Here is a 23,135-nt window from a genome sequence, read left to right on the forward strand (position 1 = left end):
GCACAGACAGAAGAGGCTGAACGCCACGCAATGAATGACTCGTGTTACCTGTTCCTCACCTCCCGGTGGAACATACATGATGCAGCCTTGGCAGCCCCCCCCCCCGCCCCCCGTACCTGTATCCCAAGGCCAGACGTGGGAGAAAGGACACTCCTGGCGGCGTGTCCCCACACGGCCCTGCAGCCCTTACAGATCCGGTGCTGATTCCGTATTCCCCCCCCCCCCCCCCAGTCAGGGGAAGGCCGTCAGCAGAGCGACCAGGCGGCAGTTCTTCTCCTAAGCCGCCATCGATACTTTTCTCAGGAAATATACCACCAAACTTCTGGGACACGATTATTGTGTGAAAATACCAAAACTGTATTTTAAATACATACTGTTTTGTAACGATTTGCCTGCCATAAGCATCTATAGACCAACTTTACAATCATTTTCGAAAGAATTTTGAACTGAAAATATTCAAGAACATCCAAATCGTAATATATTTATTTTTATAATATTCATTGCAAATTGATTCCTTAAATTCAAAATATCGTGGCGTGTGGGGATGGCTGCTGTTTTGGACACGTAGCAATTAACTGGTTAAAATATATTTTTATTGTTAATAATATTACAGGTATCTCCCATTTCTCCCCCCCTTTACCCTCTCCTCCCAGCCCCTACCCCCCCCCCCCCAGGTCCTCACCACCCTATTGCCCCTGTCCACGGACTGTGCTTATAAGTATGTCAGTTGTTTTATGTAGATGGCATTTTCCCAGGTGTCAGGCATGACTTGTGCATATGATAACCTCCAGTCTCCATTAAAAACAGTCCTCTCTGCCTTTGTTCTGCCTCCTGTTCGCCCTCCTGCGTTGTGGTTTCTTTGTTTAATCTGTCCTAACCAGCTACGCTTCTTCACCCGGCAGGTCAATGTTGGTATCGTTTGCCAAATAAACTAAATGGAATAAAGGATATTGAGATTTAAAACAAAACAAAAAAAATAGTTGTCTATAAAAAAATACTTTTCTCAAGCATTAAAAAATACAAATTATTTAGTTGGCTGACTTACCAACCTGACAACATACTTTTTAAGAAAACCTTTGTAAACATATTGCAGTGTTTGAATGGTCCATAATAAAAACCGAGGAAAGACATCTTAAGCGGGCAAGAGTCACAGCGGGAAAATGCGCCGGAGGCTGGGGGGGGGGGAGCCCCGAGAACCTGTGGCCGCAGGAGGGCGCTCCTCGCTCACAGACTCACAGCGAGGCCCTCGGGCGCGGGAGGGTGGACGCGCGGGGAGGCCCCGGGCCCCTCGGGCTCCGCGGGGGTAACTCACCCCGGCCTGGCCTCGGGCGGGGGGGGCCGGCCCGGGAATGGGGGCCGCAGGTGCCAGTGGTCACAGCGGAGCGTCAGGAACCAGCGCCCGCGGTGCCGGGCGATTGTCCTGTTAATGGTCTGGGCCCCCGCGGGCGGCGGGCACTCCCGGCCCCCAGGTCATACTCGTGTTTACTTAACCCCCCACCCCCACCCCCCACCCCACGGGCAGCCCCACCTCCACCCGCCCAACCCCCACCCGCCACCGGGTGAGCGAGCTCAGCGGCGCCTCCTGCCCCCTCGCCACCCGCGCCCGTACCTGCTCCTTCCACGGGGGGGTGCGGGCCGGGCGGGGTCCCTGCAGGAAGAGCGGGGGCCCACGGCTGTCTCCCCTCCACGGAGGACTCAGGACTGGCTGGGACCACCCCCCCCCCCGCCCGTTCACTTGCTTTTTCCCGCCCGCCCGCCCCCGTGACCCCGGGTTAAGGCCCCGCTGACTTCAAACACGAGGAAACGTGTCCACAGCAACGCGAGCGCGACAGCCGCGAGGGCGTGGGCGGCCCTGGAAGGGCCTTCGGTGGGGAAGACTAGGCGGGTGGAGGCGGGGACTTGCCCTCCAAGCCCAGCGCTCAGGCCGCGGCCGGGGGAGGGGGGAGGGAGAGGGAGGAGGGCGGGGGAGGGAGGGGGGAGGCGGGAGCGGGAGGAGGAGGGGGGAGGGTGGTGGGAAAGGCAGAGCCTGGGGCCGCGGGAGGGAGCCCCGCCTCCTCGGACGCACAGCGCCGCCTCCAGGCTGAGTTAGGCCCCGAGTTCGGGCGCCGACCGCTGAGCTAGTCAATGGGACTCACACGCTGCTGGGCCACGGGCTCAGGGAGGGCCCGGGACTGAGACCGGCCCAGTTCAGACCCATTGGAACCGGAGCCGCCGGTGCTGGAGGGGGTGACGGCCAGTCAGCGCGATGCCCGGGAGGAAGCGGGGGCGGGGGGTGGGGGTGAGCCCAAAGTGCGCAGACCTGCCTGACGGCCCAGGCCAGCACGCGAGCAGTTTAGCGGGGAGCTTCCCCTTGAATCGACCGGAGTCCCTTTGGGCAGAAAGTGCACCCTCACTGGCTCGCAATCTGTCCTTTGATGGGTCTCGCGGCCACGAGCGGTCAGACGGCTTCCGGGAGCCGCTCCTCCCCAGCCTGCGCCTGGGACGCGGGGCCCCCGCAGAGGAAGGGGGGGCCCCCAGGGAAGAACCTTTTGGGTTAGAGACCGCCCCAGTGTACTAACTCCCGCAGGCCACCCACCCCCACCACACACCCCAACAAAGGACGACAGCGCGCGCAGCTCTTCCCAGAGGGAGTGGGCGGCCCTGAAAAGGGCCTTTGGGGGGAGCAGGGGCGGGGGACGGGCTCAGCCGCCGAAGCCGTAGAGGGTGCGACCCTGGCGCTTGAGCGCATAGACCACGTCCATGGCCGTGACCGTCTTGCGCTTGGCGTGCTCCGTGTAGGTGACGGCGTCGCGGATCACGTTCTCCAGGAAGACCTTGAGCACCCCGCGCGTCTCCTCGTAGATGAGCCCGGAGATGCGCTTGACGCCGCCGCGCCGCGCCAGGCGCCGGATGGCGGGCTTGGTGATGCCCTGGATGTTGTCGCGCAGCACCTTGCGGTGGCGCTTGGCGCCGCCCTTGCCCAGGCCCTTCCCGCCTTTGCCGCGTCCGGACATGGTGACCGAATAGAAGTCAGAGCCGTCTGTCCCCGCGCTTGCGGCGGCAGCTTCTTAAATAACCGGGGGGCGGACTTCATTGGAGCAGAGGGACCGGAAGAGGCGGGAAACCGCCGAGTCCCGCCCCCGCTGCTGGAGCCTCAGGGAGCGCGGGGCAGGTTTTCTGATGTTTAGAAAGTAAATTCTGACCCGGAGTGTCCACCGTGCACCCGAGAGAAACCAGTCCGCTTGCAGGTGTGCCCATCCCACGGGCATCCCTGGGTCATCCCCACTCTGGGAAGAAACAAGCACAAACCCCAGAATAAGGGAATTGGTAAAAGGGCCAAGCGACCCACCGGCTGTGGCTTCGGAATCCACGAGCGGCCGCTCTCAGGGGTTATGGGGCCTGTTTGCCAAACTGGGTCTTGGCGGCCTCCACACGGAGGAAAACTCTCGTCAGTCAGTCATTGAGTTATTGTAGGAAACATGTCTGGCTGGTAGTTCTTTGACAGAAAACTCATGCCGCCCAGACTTCTGTTTCCAAGGCAGAATATTTATAATGCAGGCAGCAGTAAAGCACAAGGCAGGGTTCCAGGGCATGTCCAGCCTAACCCGAGCACGGCAGTGCTTCCATTCAAACAAGTTGAGCTCATGCATTTAAACAATGGGGGTCCCAGAGGGGAAGAATGTGGATTCCAGGGGCTCAAGCCCTGTTCTCCGGCCTAAGGCAGAGGGTGGAGGGGTGCCCGCCCTTCCCTGGGGCTGGCTCATCCAATTCCAGGAAAGCTGTCATAAACGCTGAAGCTAGGGAGAAGGAATTGTACGCAAGTGACAGTGATAAGGATGCAGCCATTCCTAGAGGTTTGCATTATCTTTAAAAATGGCTGAGCGACTACATGAGAGCGTGAAGATATGAATGCTGCCCTTAGAATACAACAGAATGTTCAAAGCAAGAGATGGTTGTGACTGTGAAAAAAGTAAAGCAAATTCAACAGAGTAAATTTGAGAATCTTATTCGCCTTATTACTCAATTCGTGAGTCAGGCAGCACCCCAACTACAGCTAGAAAGGTGCTCAGAAGGGTGGTACCAAAGGGAAATTTTTATATAGGAACAAGGATGGGGCAAGAGAGCTATTAACAAAAGAAAAGAAAAGAGAAAAGAAGAGAAGAGAAAAGAGGAGAGGAGAGGAGAGGAAAGGAAAGGAGAGGAGAGGAGAGAAAGGAAAAGAAAAGAAAGGAAAAGAAAAGAAAAAGAAAAGAAAAGAAAAGAGAAAAGAAAGGACTTCTCTTGGGCCCAGGCATCTTCTGTTTGGGGGAAGAGAGTTAGAGGACTTTTATCATGCAGATTGCCTCCTGCCTCCTCCCCACCTTTTTGTGGCCACTCCCCACCTAAGCATCTCTAAAATCCTAGTGCCCCCCCCATATACTTCTCATAATTCAAAAAGTGAGCTCCTATTCACGTGGAGGAAGCCTAAAAGGCCATGAACTTGGTCTAAACAAGCTTCCAAAGAACATGGCGTCCATGAAAGAGAAAAAATAAAAGAACGAAAGGACAGTTTGAAGTACTGAGAAAGAAATCACTAAGAAACTGCTTAAAAAATAATAATGATATGAAGTGATATGAAAAAATAGCAAATTTTTGAAACAGAGAGCTGAAATGCATAAATATGTCACAGTATGTATTTATATACTGTATATAAGGCCCCTAAAACCTAAGAGATGCAAAAAAAAAATCACTGTTAAGAACTCATTCTCCAATGGCCCCCCGTGGGGTGCGTGCCCCACTTTGGGAACCACTGCTCTAAGTGGGTGGAGGGGGCCCACGTGACTGATTCCCTTATTAGTGCTTCAACAGAAAATTCCCCAGGGGTTGATTAAAATTACATTTCAAGGAGAGGTTGAAACTGCAGTTAGATCAGGTGTTAAATCTAGGTTTGGAATCCGGTATTTAGCTTGAGCAATAACTGCATTTTTTGCACTTTAACATCATACAGTTAGGATGTCCCAAGCACATTGCCCTAAACACCATGGATCAACTCAGCCAAGTTCCCCACTAGAAAATTTATCAAACCTTGAAACTGTTTACTTTAGAGGTCGGAGCAGCAATATCTCCAAAAATCAGATACCAACATAAAGTGACTAAATCTAAGCCAGATGGGTATTTCACCACTAGGACAGCCAGAAGAAAAACAAACAAAACACCCTCTGTTGTTTACATGAAAAACACACACACACACACACACACACATTGATTTGTTAAGCAAGGCATACAATCCTAAGCAATACAAAGTAGCAACTGCCAAAAAAAAAAAAAAAAAATTGGTACAAATTTTTTTTTACAACCTTAATTTAAAATACAGTCCCCAAGCCCAGTTTCACCTAATGGAGACATCATATATCGTTATAATATCAAAACCAGTAATGGACATTGGCAAATTACTGTCAACTCTAGACTACAGGCCTGATTCAGTCCTCACTGGTCTTACATGCGCTCATTTGGCCATGTGTGTAGATAGCCCCATGCAATCTTACGCCCTGGATAGCGGTGTAACCACCACCAGGATGTAGATAAAACACTTCCACCATCACCAAGGAACTCCTTATGTTCCCCCTCTGTAGGCCCATTCACCCACCTCTCCCACACCCTGGAGCAATCACCAATTTGTTATCCATCTCTGGCTTTGTCATTTGGAGAATGCTCCGTGAAATGGAATCAAACAACATATAACCTTTGAAATAGGCTCTTTAGCCCGGCTGGTGTGGCTCAGTGGTTGAGCATCAATCTATGATCCAGGAGGTTGCTGGCTTGATTCTGGTCAGGGCACAGGCCCAGGTTTCGGGCTTGATCCCCAGTGTGGGGCGCGCAGAAAGCAACTGATCGGTGATTCTCTCCCGTCATTGATGTTTCTATCTCTGTCCTTTCCTCTCCGAAATCAATAAAAAATATATTTTAAAAATAAAAAAGTGAAATGGGCTTTTTTCCACTGAGCTTTATGCCCTTGATTCCCAGCCATTGCCAGCGGCTTCCCTTCTTATTGCCGAGTAGGACCCAGTCGTATTGATGTATGAGAATTTGTGCTCTCAACGTAGGAAACTTTCAAACCTGCACAGAATTTTTGTTTATTTTGAGCTAAACAGAATTGCCAGGAAGCAGCATCTGAACAGATTGAGGGAAACGCTCTGGAAAACTGTGGTTTTACCACTTATTGTATTCATCGGAATCAAAGGGGGAGATGTAAGGTGGTTACATGAAATTCATTGGTGATGGGTAGGGAGGTGGGAGAAAGCAAAGCAGGGAAACCTCCGGGATTGGACACAAAGTAAAAGAAACAGACACATACTTCTTTGAAATTTGTGGCTATAGGATAGTTAACATTAAACAATTTTTAAAAAATTCTTTATTAGTTAAGATATTACAAATGTGTCCTCACCCCCCCCCATTAAATCCCCAAACCCCCCCCCACACACACACACACACACAATCATGCTCTCATCCCCCTGTTGTCCATGTCCATTGGTTTGGCGTATATGCACGCATACAAGTCCTTTGGTTGATCTCTTCCCCTTGCCCCCTCCCTCCCCTACTTTCCCTCTGGGGATTAATAGTCTGATGGCTGTTTCTCTGTCTTTGGATCTGTCCCTGTTCATCAGTCTATGTTGTTCTCTATAATCCACTAATGAGTGAGATCATGTGGTATTTATCTTTCTCTAATGGGCTTATTTCACTTAGCATAATGCTCTCCAGGTCCATCCATGCTGTTGCAAAAGGCAAGAGTTCCTTCTTTTTTACCACAGCGTAGAATTCCATTGTGTAGATGGACCACATTAAATTTAAGGTTAACATTAAACAATTAACACCATAAAATGAAGATAATGGGATTTGTGGTTGCTGCCCTGGGGGGATTGTCCTGGCTTTCCAAAGGTGGGTGATCCTAGATGCAAAATGACAATAGGCAGATACAGTTCAGGTAAAAACTGACTTTTGTCAGGGAAGGTACCAGCTGGGGCCCTGACGACCCGCCACAAATCGCTTTTAGTTAGAAAGTTTTCATGTCAGCTCGTCCTATGTGGATACTTCCCACCTCTGCAGGCCTCCCCCCTTCCCTGCAGGCCTCGCCCCTCCCCTAAGATTGTCGGGTGTAGCCTGTGGCCCCTTTTTCCTTTTCTGTTTTCCACCCTGTAATAAACATTCGTCCATGGAAAGCTAATAGTACACAGCTGTTCCCACTTTAGGACTACTACTAATGAAGCTTTTCTAAACTTTAACAAGTACAGGGGTTGTTTCTTCCCCCTAACCACACTGCAACCCATTTGGGTTTAAGTTTGTATTTCCTGCCTTCCACCTTAAAATTACGGTTCTTAAAGGGGTATTCGTGTCGCTATGATAACTGGTAGCCTAATAACCCTTTCCACATTCACGTAAAAGTCACGTGTTGCCATAGCGCTTGGAAGTTAGCTTCAAGGCAGAAACATACGGCACGGGGCAGTCCGATGATCCTGAATCTGAATCCTGGGTCCTGCAGCTGAGGACTGGCTCCAGCAACAACGTGCGGCTGTTGTTAAACTGCAGGGAATGCCAGGTTCTGGCTCCTGCCGGGGATTCGGTTTTACTCAAGTGCGGAGCCATTGACTGAACAGACGCCATTGCTTACCCACCACCCCGGGGAGGGAAGTCCCACCTTTCCGTGAGCAAACATACTAAACCCTACACGCTGCATGGCCCGAGGTACAGGACTTCCTTCTGGAGGAAAAGGGGGAAGCTTGGCCTCCCTGGTTGAGGAATTCCAGCACAGAAAGGGTTACGCAAGGACGATGGTTTCAGGCCTAGTGGCAAAGTACTTCTCAGAGGGTGCAGGCTGCAAAGCTGAATGCCTGGTTAGAGATCTAGCGACCACCCCAGGCTCCCTTGGGGGCAAGCCAGCTATTCCATTGAAAGCACAGCCACGCATTAGGCTGGGGCTGCTGCTACATAGGAACTGCATGAAGGCAAGCGGCCTCTGGGACAAGGAGCTGGGCAACCACAGCGCCTATCCCACCTGGAAGTAGTTCTGTTTGGGGAACAGAGTCCGGTTTTGTTTACAGCTCTCCCACTGAAACTCTAGGCGGCTCTGAAAAGAGCCTTTGGGTTTCGACGGAAGTGGGTGGGATGGAGCTCAGGCCCGCTCCCCGCGGATGCGGCGCGCGAGCTGGATGTCCTTGGGCATGATGGTGACGCGCTTGGCGTGGATGGCGCACAGGTTGGTGTCCTCGAACAGCCCCACCAGGTAGGCCTCGCACGCCTCCTGCAGCGCCATGACGGCCGAGCTCTGGAAGCGCAGGTCGGTCTTGAAGTCCTGCGCGATCTCGCGCACCAGGCGCTGGAAGGGCAGCTTGCGGATCAGCAGCTCCGTGGACTTCTGGTAGCGGCGGATCTCGCGCAGGGCCACGGTGCCGGGCCGGTAGCGGTGCGGCTTCTTCACGCCGCCCGTGGCCGGCGCGCTCTTGCGGGCGGCCTTGGTGGCCAGCTGCTTGCGGGGCGCCTTCCCGCCCGTGGACTTGCGCGCAGTCTGCTTGGTCCGAGCCATGAGGGCAGATCAACAGCACAGATCGCTACTGAAGCCTCTGTTGGCCTCGCTCCTATTTATAACCTCAAACGCCTCCTGATTGGTCCGAATATTCAAATTCCGCGCCGCCAATTAAGCAACGTAGCGAGCCGTCTGATTGGCTATCGGGTCTATTAAAAAAATGGAAAGTTGCTCAATTATCTTTTCACTGAGTTCTCCGCCCTGTATTTAGGTGTTGATCGCTCGCCTTAATCGGCTTTTTGAATCTCCGGCAGTTTTTAATCTCCTTGTTGTGATTTACACTTGGGAGGAGGTGAAAGTGAAAGTTCCAGGGGTTCTCCACCTTCTCAAAAACTCGGCGTTTGAATTTGCGCAGTTTCGTCCTTTATTAAAGCTTCTAACTTGAAAAGTATTACATTTCTGCAGCACAAGCGCCCTCTTTCATCATTTCTAACCTTCAAACAAACACTGGTATTTCTCTCATCTGCCCCGTCTCCAAGAAACAGAAAAATCCCTCCGCTGTGAAGGTGAGAGAGTTCTTTGAAAAAGCTTGAAAAAGCTTTAGTGTTGCCGGCTTTGACCAGACCGAACGGGGAATGTCAGCAGCATAATTTGGAACATATTTAATATGCAGCTAACATCTAGATGCTCTTCTAGCGTTAGCAACCCGGTCTCTAATTTGGCTGGAAGCGATAGTCAGGAATTTATATTACACTTTGTCTGTTTAGATATGGATCCAGGCAGAGACAAGATTCATAAGTAGATACGATTGATAAGACATTTATGTAATTGTTTGCAGTGTTATGACTAAGAAAACTTTTCTAAGGAAGGAGGAAAAAAACACCCAGGGCGGCTTCCTCATTAACAGGCAGTCAGTAAGATTTGAAATCCCCTTGATTGCGTTGAAGGTTTCTATTGGATGATTTCAGCCAATCAGAGATTGACATGGATTAAGCCCTTATTTGCATATAAGCCATACAAATATAGGCCGGCCTTAAGAGCAGCACTCATTCTGCTGGTTTTCTGTCTGAGAACTGAGCACCATGCCCGAGCCCGCCAAGTCCGCGCCCGCCCCGAAGAAGGGCTCCAAGAAGGCGGTGACCAAGGCGCAGAAGAAAGACGGCAAGAAGCGCAAGCGCAGCCGCAAGGAGAGCTACTCGGTGTACGTGTACAAGGTGCTCAAGCAGGTGCACCCCGACACCGGCATCTCGTCCAAGGCCATGGGCATCATGAACTCGTTCGTCAACGACATCTTCGAGCGCATCGCGGGCGAGGCGTCGCGCCTGGCGCATTACAACAAGCGCTCGACCATCACGTCGCGCGAGATCCAGACGGCCGTGCGCCTGCTGCTGCCCGGCGAGCTGGCCAAGCACGCCGTGTCCGAGGGCACCAAGGCCGTCACCAAGTACACCAGCTCCAAGTAGACGCGCGAGCACGCGGCCTCACTCCTGAACCCAAAGGCTCTTTTCAGAGCCACCCACACTTTCACGTAAAGAGCTCTAGTGCTGGCCACTTTTCTCATCTCTAAGGAAATTCTTTGCAGGTATGTTGGGGCAAGTTGGATATATAGAGGTCGTGTGCTTTCTGACTCTAATTTATTGTTCAGGCTGCTGAGGTTAAGGCTGGTTTCTGGCATATAAGGAATTGGGCGGAGGCTGTGGGACCAAAAGAATGTCCTTGGAGAGTACCTCAAACCTCTAGCCGTGTGATAGGCAATTTAGACATGGAAGATTAAATAGGCTTTACAGGAGGAAGGGGATGAGAAGGAAACCTGAAACAGGCCAAAAACAAGGCCTGTTTGTTGTGGGTAATGTCTTTGGCTTTTGCAGTCTTCCCTTAACAGGCTGAGAATCAACAGTGCTGTTTCCGCTGCGGAATTTTAACATGGCCTCCACTAACAATTACACAGATACCCGAAATGTTGGGCTAGGAGCCCCCCATCCTGGGCTCTCCTGTGGGATCACGGGGCTGAGGTGGGCTTGGTGCAGATTCTTCCCTAATTGGGGTGCTGAGACTAGGAAACTGTTCACTTCTTGAGAGCCTACATGACAGGTATTAGGAAAAGAGCAGTGTCCTCATTGGGCGTGTCACCTTGGACATTTAAGGTGATCAAACAAGGGGGTAGCGTTGCCAAAAGCTGACATGACTTAACCTTACATTCCCAAGTTCCCTGGAGGCAGCTCTGGGAGATGGAGGAAGAGAAATGACAAAGGAAGACAGCAAGAGAGGGATTAGCGGAGGGTGTGGAGTGCAAATTTCAATGTTTGGACTGCAGTTAAGGGGTTGAGTTTATTTGATCCAAGGTGTTTGCTCTGTGGGAGATGCAGGGCCAACTGCACAGCCTCCCATCAGCTGGGCCCCCTCCCTCGACTGGTTCTCAAGTCCACTGTCTCAGCAGAGAAGACAGTCTCCGGGAGGGAGAAGGGAGAGGGCAGGGGGAAGGGAGGGAGAAAGATGTGAAACTTGGCCGCCCATTTATAGTGTATCTGAAATGTGTTAACTTGCCCAATCTCTTCCCCGCTTGTTCCTAGCTATGCATTTTTTTAATATATACCCCCCCCCACTAGGGATGAGACCACAACCCAGGTACATGCCGTTGACCGGAATCGAACCCGGACCCTTCAGTCCGCAGGCCGACGCTCTATCCACCGAGCCAAACCAGTTAGGGCTCTAGCTATGCATTTAAAATTAATCCAATGCAATTAAGTCATGGAACTCGGGAAACTTCTGTTGGTCTGTGACCCGTTCTGTTCCATCACCTTGGAAATGGCCTGCCTGGCAGTGGATTCTGAGGCCACCATTGCATTAAGATGATTTCCCACCTGTCATTCTCATTCTTCATTGGCCCTGACCAAGATGTTGGCACCAGCTACAGCCCTCACATTCAGATTGTCTTGAAGGAAGAAAAAAGAAGAAGGGAATGCCCCCACCATTTTTTTTTTTTTTTTGAAAACCTGAGGGATGGTATAAGATACCATTGACCAAAAATAATGGCCATACCTCACTGCAAAGGAAGGTTGGGGTGTTTAGTTACTAAACAAGAAAGGAAAATAAATTTCAGGGGACATGGCACAGGTCATGTCTAAAAGCAAGAGGGGCCAAAACCGGTTTGGCTCAGTGGATAGAGCGTCGGCCTGCGGACTGAAGGGTCCCAGGTTCGATTCCGGTCAAGGGCATGTACCTGGGTTGCGGGCCCATCTCCAGTGGGGGATGTGCAGGAGGCAGCTGATCGATGTTTCTCTCTCATCGATGTTTCTGACTCTCTATCTCTCTCCCTTCCTCTCTGTAAAAAGTCAATAAAATATATTTTTAAAAAAAAATAAAAAAAAAATAAAAGCAAGAGGGAACATTGGGGAGTTCTTACGTCTTCAGAAGGACACGTTTCCAGTACAACGGAAATGAATTGTAAATACTGGCCAGAATTGTTTCCGTGGGAGAGAAAGTAAGATAATACAACTCTCATTAAAATTAAATGATCATTTTGCAGTAAATAGTGCTTGAGAGCGTACGCAGCTGTGTGCAGTCAGCACAAGGATGAAAGGTCAGACTCAGTGCCTTCTGTGGACGAGGTCAGACTGAGTTTGGAGTCGCAGCAGTGATTGAAACACGCTACTCTTTTCATATACTTTCCAAGTATAACCATCTGATACAGCAGCTCCAGTCCTATCTGCCTCAATCCTGCCTTTTTTTTTCTCAGCTCATTTAAGAAGATATACCAAGTTCTAATGAGCAGTCAGCATTGAGACCTCAGATCTACAATAAAATCAAACTGCCTTCGGTGCACGTGGTTGTGGGTCAGTGCTTCAGAGAACAGCTAATTCTATGCCGGGAATAGAATGAGCTATTCTCTATTCTATGCTGGGATTTGCAAATGCTTACTCCTGCTGAGGGTTCACAGAAGACTGACTTTCTTGATGAGACCAAAACCACCCATTTAAAGAGTAGGTGTCTAAAACGCATTCATGAGAATCACCCCAGGAGAACTGGGGACCGTGTTCATTGAGGGGCCTGGGTGAGTCTGAGACCACATTTCTACCAAGATCCAAGCGTTGCCCAACCTGCGACTTTCCTCTAGGGCCTAGACCAGCCGTGGGCAAACTACAGCCCGTTTGAAATGAATAAAACTAAAAAAAAAAAAAAAAAAAAAAAAAAAAAAAAAAAAAAAGACCGTATCCTTTTATGTAATGATGTTTACTTTGAATTTATATTAGTTCACACAAACACTCCATCCATGCTTTTGTTCCGGCCCTCCGATCCAGTTTAAGAACCCATTGTGGCCCTCAAGTCAAAAAGTTTGCCCACCCCTGGCCTAGACTATCAAGTCCTCAGGGCAGAGCCTTCCGTTCTGCCACCAATACGCTCATTAAAAATCCGTATTGTCAACTGTCATAAACAATAACCTCATTATTCTATGTGACAAGGACAAATAAAGGAAAAAATATTTCACAGGAAAGCCAAAGCTGCCTCACTTCTAACTGTACATTGACATGGGAATGACATAAAAAAAGCTAAGGTGAAAAAAAAAAAAAAAAAAAAAAAAAGCTAAGGTCGCCCCAGCCGCTGCGGCTCAGGGGTAGAGCCTCCACCTGGGAACCAGGAGGTCCCGGGTCAATTCCTGGTTAGGGTACATACCCAGGTTGTGGGCTTGGTCCCTGGGGTGGGGTGTGCAGGAGGCAGACGATCAATGATTCTCTGTCATCATTGATGTTTCTATCTCTCCCTCTCCCTGCCTTGCTGAAATCAATAAAAAAATATATTTTTAAAAAGCAAAGATCAGCCCTCGCTGGTTTTCCTGAGTGTAAAGAGCATTGGTCTGCGGAACGCAGGGTCCCAGGTTCAATTCATGTTAGGGGCACATGCCCTGGTTTCAAGATTGATCCCCAATAGGGGGCATGCAGGAGGCAACTGATCAATGATTCTCTCATCATTGATGTTTCTATTTCTCTCTCTCCCTCTCCCTTCCTCTCTGAAATCAATAAAAATATTTTTTTAAAAAGCAAAGACCAAAGACGTCCCGGTAGCATGTTTCCCAGTGATCAATGACCAAACATGGGAACAAAGCTGTAGGAGGGGCCAACAGAAAATGCACCGCCGCATCCAACCTCTTGTGGGTAAAGAACCTCACCTTTCACAATGTGTGTCCATACCATCCGCATTTCACCTACTATTTCTGCCCCTTCCAGTCTTCAAACACAGGGAAACAACTCAGCCCACTGCTAAGCACCCTTGGGACCTGAGACTCACCTTTACATCCTCCTCCTGCTAGCCAGCAAGGCTCCGATCTGGGACAACTTTGGCACATGACCTGCTCACTGTGGGGTACAAAGCAGCCCCAGAGGGGCCTAGGGGGGCGTCTGAAACTTCACAGGAAACTGAAACCACCAGTCCCCCTTCCCCCCCAGGAGGCAAGCTGCGCAAGTGCATCCAGTCCCTTATGAAAACAGATCACCTCAATGTCCCAAACCAATTTCAAAAACCTCAGGACAGATTCAAAATGAAAATATATCGGAATTGCTTTAAATAGATTAAATAAATGGGTAGCTCTTCAGAGCCTGAGTCCGGTGAAGTCAGTTCCGGGGAAGCCAGGTTCTGTGGTGAGGCCTGGAGCCTGGAGCCGGGGCTCCACTTTAAGCACAAAGCGTTTACTTAGCGGCTGAAGAGGCCATTGTTTCCCAGTCGCCCCGGGCTCGGAGCCCCCATGGCTAATGTGCGCGAAACCACAAATCCTGCATTGCCCGAGGGGCTTCGGGCCGCGGCCTTTGTGGGAGGAAAGGGAGGACCTATTGTGTGGCTGTTCAAGATTACCACCTAATTAGTATCTCACCTGCGCAAGCTGTGGATTCTGAGACGATAGTCGCGTTCTGCATAATGACCTCACGCTTATTTACAGCAAGCTGTGAGCTGCTGGCGGGAACTAAGGTTAGATCCCAGCCCTTGGCCCACAGCGCTTCTCATTGAGATTCTAGGCGGCTCTGAAAAGAGCCTTTGGGTTTCGGCGCAAATGGGTAGGACTGAGCTCACGCCCGCTCGCCGCGGATGCGGCGCGCGAGCTGGATGTCCTTGGGCATGATGGTGACGCGCTTGGCGTGGATGGCGCACAGGTTGGTGTCCTCGAACAGCCCCACCAGGTAGGCCTCGCACGCCTCCTGCAGCGCCATGACGGCCGAGCTCTGGAAGCGCAGGTCGGTCTTGAAGTCCTGCGCGATCTCGCGCACCAGGCGCTGGAAGGGCAGCTTGCGGATCAGCAGCTCCGTGGACTTCTGGTAGCGGCGGATCTCGCGCAGGGCCACGGTGCCGGGCCGGTAGCGGTGCGGCTTCTTCACGCCGCCCGTGGCCGGCGCGCTCTTGCGGGCGGCCTTGGTGGCCAGCTGCTTGCGGGGCGCCTTCCCGCCCGTCGACTTGCGCGCCGTCTGCTTGGTGCGAGCCATTTGGAGGACAGTGAGGGGAACCAACTAAATTGAATAAAAGGAGATAGGGAGCGGAGGCAACCCTTATATACCCTCAAAAGCATGCTGATTGGTTGTGCGCTTTTTCAAAAGTCCCGCGCAAAGAAGCCATTGGCTGAAGTTAAACAAGTGAATGACTAGACAGCTGCTGAATTGCTCCACTCTCCGATCTGTATAACAAGTCTGTGATAAAAAGGAATTTCCTAAAGTTCTTTATTGTACCTCAAATTGTAAGGGACCACTTGGGTATCCTGGGAAGGTGCCAATTCTGGCTCAGCGGACCTGCCTTGGGGCATAAGGATCTGAGGACCACGCGCTGAGAAGACTCACTCGTATTTTGTGACGTTCTTTACCTTCCCTCTTACCTTTGGTTTCCCTCCTCCCTAGAGAAACTACTCAACACCGAGCCAAACTGCCCCTAATGTCTACTGAAACTCGCAAGCGTCTCCTTTACTGGCTGTCCCCAAATTCAAAGCCTTAATAACAGTCCCCTCTCCCAGGACCTCATTCAAGCGCAGGAATCACAAGTAGCAAAGACCGCTAACTCCCGATAACGAGCTGCAGTGACTATGGAGGAAGGTGGCTGACCTGCACGGTCGGGAAGCAGCACCAAAGCTGGCTCTTTTTGAGAAAATGTGTGGCTCTGAAAAGAGCCTTTGGGTAAAACTAAAAGGCAGTAGGTTGTACGCACTTGGTTTACTTGCCCTTGGCCTTGTGGTGGCTCTCGGTCTTCTTGGGCAGCAGCACGGCCTGGATGTTGGGCAGCACGCCGCCCTGCGCGATGGTCACCTTGCCCAGCAGCTTGTTGAGCTCCTCGTCGTTGCGGATGGCCAGCTGCAAGTGGCGCGGGATGATGCGCGTCTTCTTGTTGTCGCGCGCCGCGTTGCCCGCCAGCTCCAGGATCTCGGCGGTCAGGTACTCCAGCACCGCCGCCAGGTACACGGGCGCGCCCGCGCCGACGCGCTCGGCGTAGTTGCCCTTGCGGAGCAGCCGGTGCACGCGGCCCACGGGGAACTGCAGCCCGGCCCGCGAGGAGCGCGTCTTGGCCTTGGCGCGCGCCTTGCCGCCCTGCTTGCCGCGTCCAGACATGATGCGCTGACAAACTTCCCAGGAAGTGTTGAGAGGATGGGGGCGGCCCTTTTTATAAACCTTTTCCGGCGCGAAACAGTGTGTCATGGGTTAAGACTGCGGCTTCATCTTAACCAATCAAAATGCAAATTTGGCAATCCTTCGTTCTGATTGGACAGTGCTCTTTTTTTTTTTTTTGACGTTGTTGTGAATAACCACCAATCAGACACAGAACTGTAATTTATCACTCTATTTGCATACGAGGCTCTATATAAAAGGGACCCGTTGAGTCCTGGCCTTACTGTTTCCCTGGTTCTCTTCTGAGTGCTTCAGGAGTTCTCTACCATGCCCGAGCCCGCCAAGTCCGCGCCCGCCCCGAAGAAGGGCTCCAAGAAAGCGGTGACCAAGGCACAGAAGAAAGACGGCAAGAAGCGCAAGCGCAGCCGCAAGGAGAGCTACTCGGTGTACGTGTACAAGGTGCTCAAGCAGGTGCACCCCGACACCGGCATCTCGTCCAAGGCCATGGGCATCATGAACTCGTTCGTCAACGACATCTTCGAGCGCATCGCGGGCGAGGCGTCGCGCCTGGCGCATTACAACAAGCGCTCGACCATCACGTCGCGCGAGATCCAGACGGCCGTGCGCCTGCTGCTGCCCGGCGAGCTGGCCAAGCACGCCGTGTCCGAGGGCACCAAGGCCGTCACCAAGTACACCAGCTCCAAGTAGACGCGCGGGCACGCGGCCTCACTCCTGACCCAAAGGCTCTTTTCAGAGCCACCCACAATGTCTCAAAGATCTGTAGCTCCAAAAGCGGTGCAAATGTTTCAGGCAAGAAGTCTGCTTCTCCCCCGCCTAGTTCTTAAAAGTTCTCTGTGCAACTGGGATATTTGCTGCTGCGGTAGTTAGCAAAGGGAAGGTGGCCTAGTCTGATTTGCTCTCTTGATCTTTCATTGCCTGGTTAAGGCAGTAAGTTGCCTGTCCTCAGTTTCATTTTTTTATCCAAACCCACTAACGTTTCCATGGATTTTTTTTTTTTTTCACAGAAAGAGCCCCTGGATTGTTTTGAGCAGCTAAATAGTAAGTCTTGGCAAGGTCCAGATTGTCTGACCACCCTGTAGAGTTTTAAATTAAGCTAATATCTGAGCGTATAGAGAACTGCAGGAGTCGCTGAGGGCGGGGAGAAAGTGTCCATTGTTGTGTAAATTTCTCAGCTACCGGGAATTCCTCAGCAGGGAGGGCCTTGATTGTGCCTCCAGGGTCAGTTTCATTCAAACCCCAAGGGCTCCCAGAGTTCCCCTACCCTTGTCCAGAGCTTTTTCTTTTTTCGTTAGCTTTTCATCTCCCAGGACTTTATTCTAAGATTTCACAGGATTTAACATTGGTGTGCTCCAGCGTGTCGCTGATTTTATCCTACAGTCGCCTCAGAAGGAATCTCCAATTTACAGGCAAAGGACTGAGACTTCAGGTTGAGTACTAGGCCCTAGCTCATCGGTCGAGCTGCTCGGGACTTTCCACAGTGTTTGTCAGGCTTTTTCTCAAGGAAGAGGCTGGTCATAGGAATGGGGAAACCGTCAAAGGCAAGTAGATGGTTAGAATGAGAGGAAGTAGAAGTGGCCAGGAGACACATGTGATCTCTGAGGGCCAGCAAAATCCTTGCGTGGCCATTGGCAGAGTAACTCTGAGCTTAAAGAGCTCATTTTCTACTTATGAGCAACATGGAGTTTCATGTCTTTTTTCTGCAAATGACTCGGTAACAGATCCCTGTGAATGTGCAGGAATGACTCGGTTTCGTAATGGACTTTGTGAAGAAAACTCCTGGGGCCCACATATTGTGAAGGCATTGATTTCTTCCTCTCCAGAGCACGTTTAAAATACATTTTTGAAAAACAGTGTGTTCATAAAAAGAAACAAAAAGCTGAGTCCTTGCTTTATTCAAGGTAAGAGAACATGCTCACATTGTGGAATGCGTTTGCTTTTCAGCTGGAGGCTTGGAAACGTGCTTGTTGCCAAGCAACATGTTGATTGTGTGCCTCTTTCCAGGATAAACACTGTGCTCACAGAGCACTTGCCTGTTGCGAGTGACCGCATCCCTTTCTTTAGTCTAAAGTAAAGAAAGCCAGGATAGCTTTTAATTTTTTTCAAAACCCTATATAATAAAGCGGTGATATGCAAATTGACCCTCACGCCATCACAAGATGGCTGCACCCACAGCGGAAGCGGGGTTTCCATAAGGAGCTGAAACAGATCAGCAGGGGCCTGAGGCTCCATGGCGCTGGGGCCAGGGGGGAAGACCTCAGGCTGCATCCCCGGCCCAGCGGGGATTGATGGGGACCTCAAGCCACACCCCCCACCAGGCCAGGGGACCTGAGGGTGCGATGGGGACCTAAGGCTGCATCCTCACCCAGCACTGGGCCGGGAGACCTGAGGCCGCACCCCCCCCCACCTAGCGGGGCTTGACGAGGGTGGGCCAGCGGGCCTCGGGCTCACCCAATGGGGGTGGGACTGGCCAGGTCTGGGTTTCAGATGATTTGAGGTGCACACAGGTGGGTGGGGACTTGACTCAGTCTCCCGGTGCGCCCCAGACTCTGACAGGAGGAAGATTTTCATGTACATTTTACTAATTTTCTTTCATCTCTGACACTTCTATTATAGAGAAAGAGCAAATAGCAATATTAAAATATTTCCTCTAATTAATTCCCTTTTAATGTGCACTAATTTCATGCACTGGGCCACTAGTAGTAAAAAGCAGAAGTATTCAACAAGAAAAAGCATTCGCTGAGGGGAAATGCCCCAGGCAGGACACAGCCCCATCTGCCTGTTTGAATGCTGAGTTTCAGCCAATTACTTAAACCCTCTGTGAGCATCACCTTACATCTAAAATGGGAATAAAATGAGTAACTACCACGTGGCATTGCTGGGGTGATCAATAGAAGATCTCCGGTGAAGCTCTCGGGGCAGTGTCTTAGGACAGAGTCCTCCCAGATATTGGCTGTGGCTACAGCCTCTGGTCCCGCTGGATCTGAGTCCCGAGGCCTAGAACGGGGCAGGAGGCCAAAAAACCTGCTAACATTTGACATCAATTGGGTTCCTTGTCTGGCAGTGTGAACAGTGCAAACCCTTCTGTAACCGGACAACCAAGGGGTCCGGGCTGCCCGTCACCACTTCAGCCAATTCAGCAGAAAGAGGGTCGGATGCTATCTGAGCGTTTATTCCAATCCTGCCGGCAGCAGGGAGAGCAGCAGGTCACCCACAAAAATCTGCTCTGCCCCCCACCATAAGCCAGCTGCTTATATTGGGTAGAAGGGCAAAGATTAGGTGGGGAAGTAGGCATTACAGGCATGTGGACGTGGGCATGGGATACTCATTACAGGCTACAAGTCATGCGGGCTGGGGGGGGGGGTCGCAGAAAGCGGGCGCCTGGGGGCACCCAGGACCAGAGAACAGGTGACAGGGGCTGGGTGCTGTAAGGAGCAGGTGCCTCCTGGATGAGATTGCTTTGGCCGCCAGGTTGTCAATCTTTTCATAACAGACTTAGACAGAGATCTGTGTTCTCGAGGTCCATCTTCTCAAATCAGAAGCTGGGGGAGCCACGGGAAGAGGAAAGCCAGCTAGGGACATGGGGCTCTGAAGTGGAGTCCCACGCTGGGTTCCAGGCCTGGGAAGCCCCTGGAGTTGCATGTAAAACATGGGAGGTGCCTGGGTGCATCTGGGGAGGACATGCATATCCATGGCTGGAGCCCCGGAGCGATCTTCCCAGGCTCTAACATCCACTCCTTCCTGGAGCGAAGTTCCAATTTTATTGCCTCCTCCTTGCCGAGGGCATTTCCCCACATCTGTCAACCAGGATCATAGTTCTGCATGTTCTGAAAATTCCTCAGGGAGAAACTGTTAGAACAAGGGTCTCAGGTCTGGGCTGTTCTTACATGTCACTCTTGCTAAATGTGAAAAGGTCTCAGGGTGTGGATGAGGTTAGCCCACCACAAGGAAGAAACCAACATGTAACTGACAAAATCGTGTAATAAGCCATGGCTAAGCCTCCCTCCCGCAGGCACAGCTTTGGAAATGATTGCCCTGCACTTGTCACGAGTAAAAAATAAAATGGGCCCTAACCAGTTTGGCTCAATGGATAGAGCGTCGGCCTGCGGACTCCAGGGCCCCAGGTTCGAATCCGGTCAAGGGCATGTACCTTGGTTGCCGGCACATCCCCAGCAGGGAGTGTGCAGGAGGCAGCTGATCGATGTTTCTCTCTCATCCATGTTCCTAACTCTCTATTCCTCTCCCTTCCTCTGTAAAAAAACAATAAAGTATATTTTAAAAATAAGTAAATAAATAATAAAACGGTTTTCTTTCAACAAGACTTGTGTTTCTTCGGTTCTGTTACTCCGAACTGAGCCCCTGTGTTCAGTTAGAGGTTGGTCTGCAGGGCCTGAGGGAACAGATCAACTTCGGACCTTCTCTCCTTTGCTCCCTGGGTGCAGCCACAGCAACTCCTGGCCACCTCCCGGCTCTCCTTCCTGGTCTCCCTTCTACTTGGCACTTTCTCAATTTTCTTCCCCACTCATCGCCTTATCCGCAAAGCCTTCCATGGCCATACCATTTAAAAATATCACCTAGCCAGAAAAAATAAATAAATCAATAAAATAAAGTGGAAAGATCTCCTATCCGTGTTTCAGTGGACTTCATAGCACTGAGCACATCTGACACAGTTTTTCTTGTTTTGTTGTTCCCCCCAATAAAATATAAGCTCCATGTCTACAGAAATATTTCGCTGTCAGTCACTGCTATAATTCCTGGAGTATATGTAATTCTGTGTCTGGTTCATGCTATATGCTCAATCTTTTTGTTTGTTAAATTAACATCCTCATATAAGTTTATCTCCTCAAACCGGTGCCTTAGCTCCAGTAACATCTGATATTTTTCCTATTTAAGTACTGGAGTCCATATCTTTAAAATAGATGGGATTTAAAATGATTACATTGATTTTTCCTCATCTCAAAGTGATAGGGGGGACTTGTAATATGATAGATGGAGCACCTGAATTAATCTGAAAGACAATCACATTATTTTGAAATTCTGAAATACATCTATATATAATAAATATAAAATATATAAAAAGCCAGTGTCCGTGACGACCAGGACGGCGGGTCACCATGAGGTGCACTGAGCACCTCCCGGTCCCGCCCCCGCGGCCCACAGGCTCCGATGGCAGGGCCCCTAACATCCCCGATAAACTCAGCGCCTGACAATCAAACCCGGAGCGTAAAACGAAAGTTGGCTGATGAAAGCTTGAACTGAGCGGGTAACAGCAAAAGATGAAGCTCGCTTTTAAGGAAATGGGGGGCGGGCCTGAAACAAGCCTTCGGTGGAGGAAAGAGAAATTGCTGAAAATGGGCGACTTCGCCCCGAAACCAAAGCCCTTGGAGTTCCAGCGCGCAGCCCGCGTCACTGGCGGGAGCTGGGAGGAGAGAAGGTGGGGGGGAGAAGGGAGGGGAAGGGAGGAGGGAGGAGGGCGGGGGAGGGAGGGGCGGAGGCCGGAGCGGGAGGAGGAGGGGGGAGGGTGGCGGGAAAGGCAGAGCCTGGGGCCGCGGGAGGGAGCCCCGCCTCCTCGGACGCTCAGCGCGGCCTCCAGGCTGAGTTAGGCCCCGAGTTAGAGCGCCGACCGCTGAGCTAGTCAATGGGACTCACGCCTCGGGCTCAGGGAGGGCCCGGGACTGGGACCGGCCCAGTTCAGACCCATTGGAACCGGAGCCGCCGGTGCTGGAGGGGGTGACGGCCAGTCAGCGCGATGCCCGGGAGGAAGCGGGGGGGCGGGGGGGTGAGCCCAAAGTGCGCAGACCTGCCTGACGGCCCAGGCCCAACACGCAAGCAGTTTTACTGGTAATTCTTTAATCGATCGGAGTTCTTATGGAGAAGGGTTGCAGCCTCTCGTCCTCGCAATTTGTACACTAATCTGAACGCTCGCCAGACAGTCAAAACCAGTTCGGCGGGACTTCCGGGCGACACCAGGGCACGGTCCCAAGGGAACAAGGGAGCACAAGGTACCCGCCAGGGAAAGGCGGGGTGCCAAGGGCCTGTCCTCCACTGGGGTGCGGAATGGCGGGGACCGCTCCCGTGTACTCACGCTCGTCTCACACACACAACAAACCAAAAAGCCGCGCGCAGCTCTTCCGAGAGGGAGTGGGCGGCCCTGAAAAGGGCCTTTGGTTTTGCTGTCGAAGGTAGTGGTTTGGGGCCTCAGCCGCCGAAGCCATAGAGGGTGCGGCCCTGGCGCTTGAGCGCGTAGACCACGTCCATGGCAGTGACCGTCTTGCGCTTGGCGTGCTCCGTGTAGGTGACGGCGTCGCGGATCACGTTCTCCAGGAAGACCTTGAGCACCCCGCGCGTCTCCTCGTAGATGAGCCCGGAGATGCGCTTGACGCCGCCGCGCCGCGCCAGGCGCCGGATGGCGGGCTTGGTGATGCCCTGGATGTTGTCGCGCAGCACCTTGCGGTGGCGCTTGGCGCCGCCCTTGCCCAGGCCCTTCCCGCCTTTGCCGCGACCGGACATGATGGGAGCGAACAGACAAGTACCGAACAGGCTGAACAACAAAGGCAGCCCACTTATATACGCGGAGTGCGGACCTAATTGCAAACAGAAGGCGCGCAGAACTTCCGCCGGATATAGGCCCTCGCGGCCTCGCGCTGGGTGACGTCACCGTGAATGGAGTCCCGCCTCCCGCGGCAAGTCCTGGGTCCCCGGATGAGGATTTCTGGCATTAACTGCTGAAAACTAAAGAAACTGACCATTTTTTTTGTGTGCAGAAACACGGGAAACGGTAGAGAATTTTATAAGTTTATTGGAGCCAAAATGACGACACGCGAGGGGGCGAGATCCCAAATGCTCAGGAGGACAGCTTTGTAGCTTCCTTCGCGCACTTGCCATGCGGGAGGATCCCACCAACGCGCGGGGAAACGAGGTGCAGGAGAGAGCTGCACCCTGGAGGGCGGCTGCGCTCTGAGGGGCTGGAAAAGGAGGATCCCTTCTGGGGGCTCGGGGGGTGTTAACAGATGCACCAGGACAATGGGCAGGGCTCGCTTAAGGCAAGATAACCTTTCATTGAATTGTAA

At 51.7% G+C, this 23,135-nt stretch overlaps 5 protein-coding genes across 5 annotated transcripts; 2 read left to right on the forward strand and 3 right to left on the reverse strand.

Annotated features, from left to right (window-relative positions):
• Window positions 1-2,631: 2,631 nt before the first annotated feature.
• On the reverse strand, window positions 2,632-22,602 carry LOC132220873 (uncharacterized). Its single transcript, XM_059674528.1, has 4 exons — window positions 22,293-22,602; window positions 21,918-21,959; window positions 8,208-8,541; window positions 2,632-3,030 (listed from the first exon to the last, which is right to left on the reverse strand). The coding sequence occupies exons 1-4, from the start codon at window positions 22,573-22,575 to the stop codon at window positions 2,682-2,684; spliced, it is 1,008 nt and encodes a 335-aa protein (XP_059530511.1). The 5' UTR covers window positions 22,576-22,602; the 3' UTR covers window positions 2,632-2,681.
• On the forward strand, window positions 9,530-10,001 carry LOC132220855 (histone H2B type 1-C/E/F/G/I). Its single transcript, XM_059674509.1, has one exon. The coding sequence runs from the start codon at window positions 9,559-9,561 to the stop codon at window positions 9,937-9,939; it is 381 nt and encodes a 126-aa protein (XP_059530492.1). The 5' UTR covers window positions 9,530-9,558; the 3' UTR covers window positions 9,940-10,001.
• LOC132220834 (histone H3.1) lies at window positions 13,055-15,087 on the reverse strand. Its single transcript, XM_059674479.1, has one exon. The coding sequence runs from the start codon at window positions 14,941-14,943 to the stop codon at window positions 14,533-14,535; it is 411 nt and encodes a 136-aa protein (XP_059530462.1). The 5' UTR covers window positions 14,944-15,087; the 3' UTR covers window positions 13,055-14,532.
• On the reverse strand, window positions 15,236-16,067 carry LOC132220846 (histone H2A type 1). Its single transcript, XM_059674499.1, has one exon. It carries the CDS (start codon window positions 16,048-16,050, stop codon window positions 15,658-15,660), a length of 393 nt encoding a protein of 130 aa, XP_059530482.1. The 5' UTR covers window positions 16,051-16,067; the 3' UTR covers window positions 15,236-15,657.
• LOC132220857 (histone H2B type 1-C/E/F/G/I) lies at window positions 16,349-17,000 on the forward strand. Its single transcript, XM_059674512.1, has one exon. It carries the CDS (start codon window positions 16,375-16,377, stop codon window positions 16,753-16,755), a length of 381 nt encoding a protein of 126 aa, XP_059530495.1. The 5' UTR covers window positions 16,349-16,374; the 3' UTR covers window positions 16,756-17,000.
• Window positions 22,603-23,135: the final 533 nt, after the last annotated feature.

The sequence above is a fragment of the Myotis daubentonii genome, chromosome 18 (genome assembly GCF_963259705.1).
Source record: "Myotis daubentonii chromosome 18, mMyoDau2.1, whole genome shotgun sequence".
In the NCBI taxonomy this organism is placed as follows: domain Eukaryota; kingdom Metazoa; phylum Chordata; class Mammalia; order Chiroptera; family Vespertilionidae; genus Myotis; species Myotis daubentonii.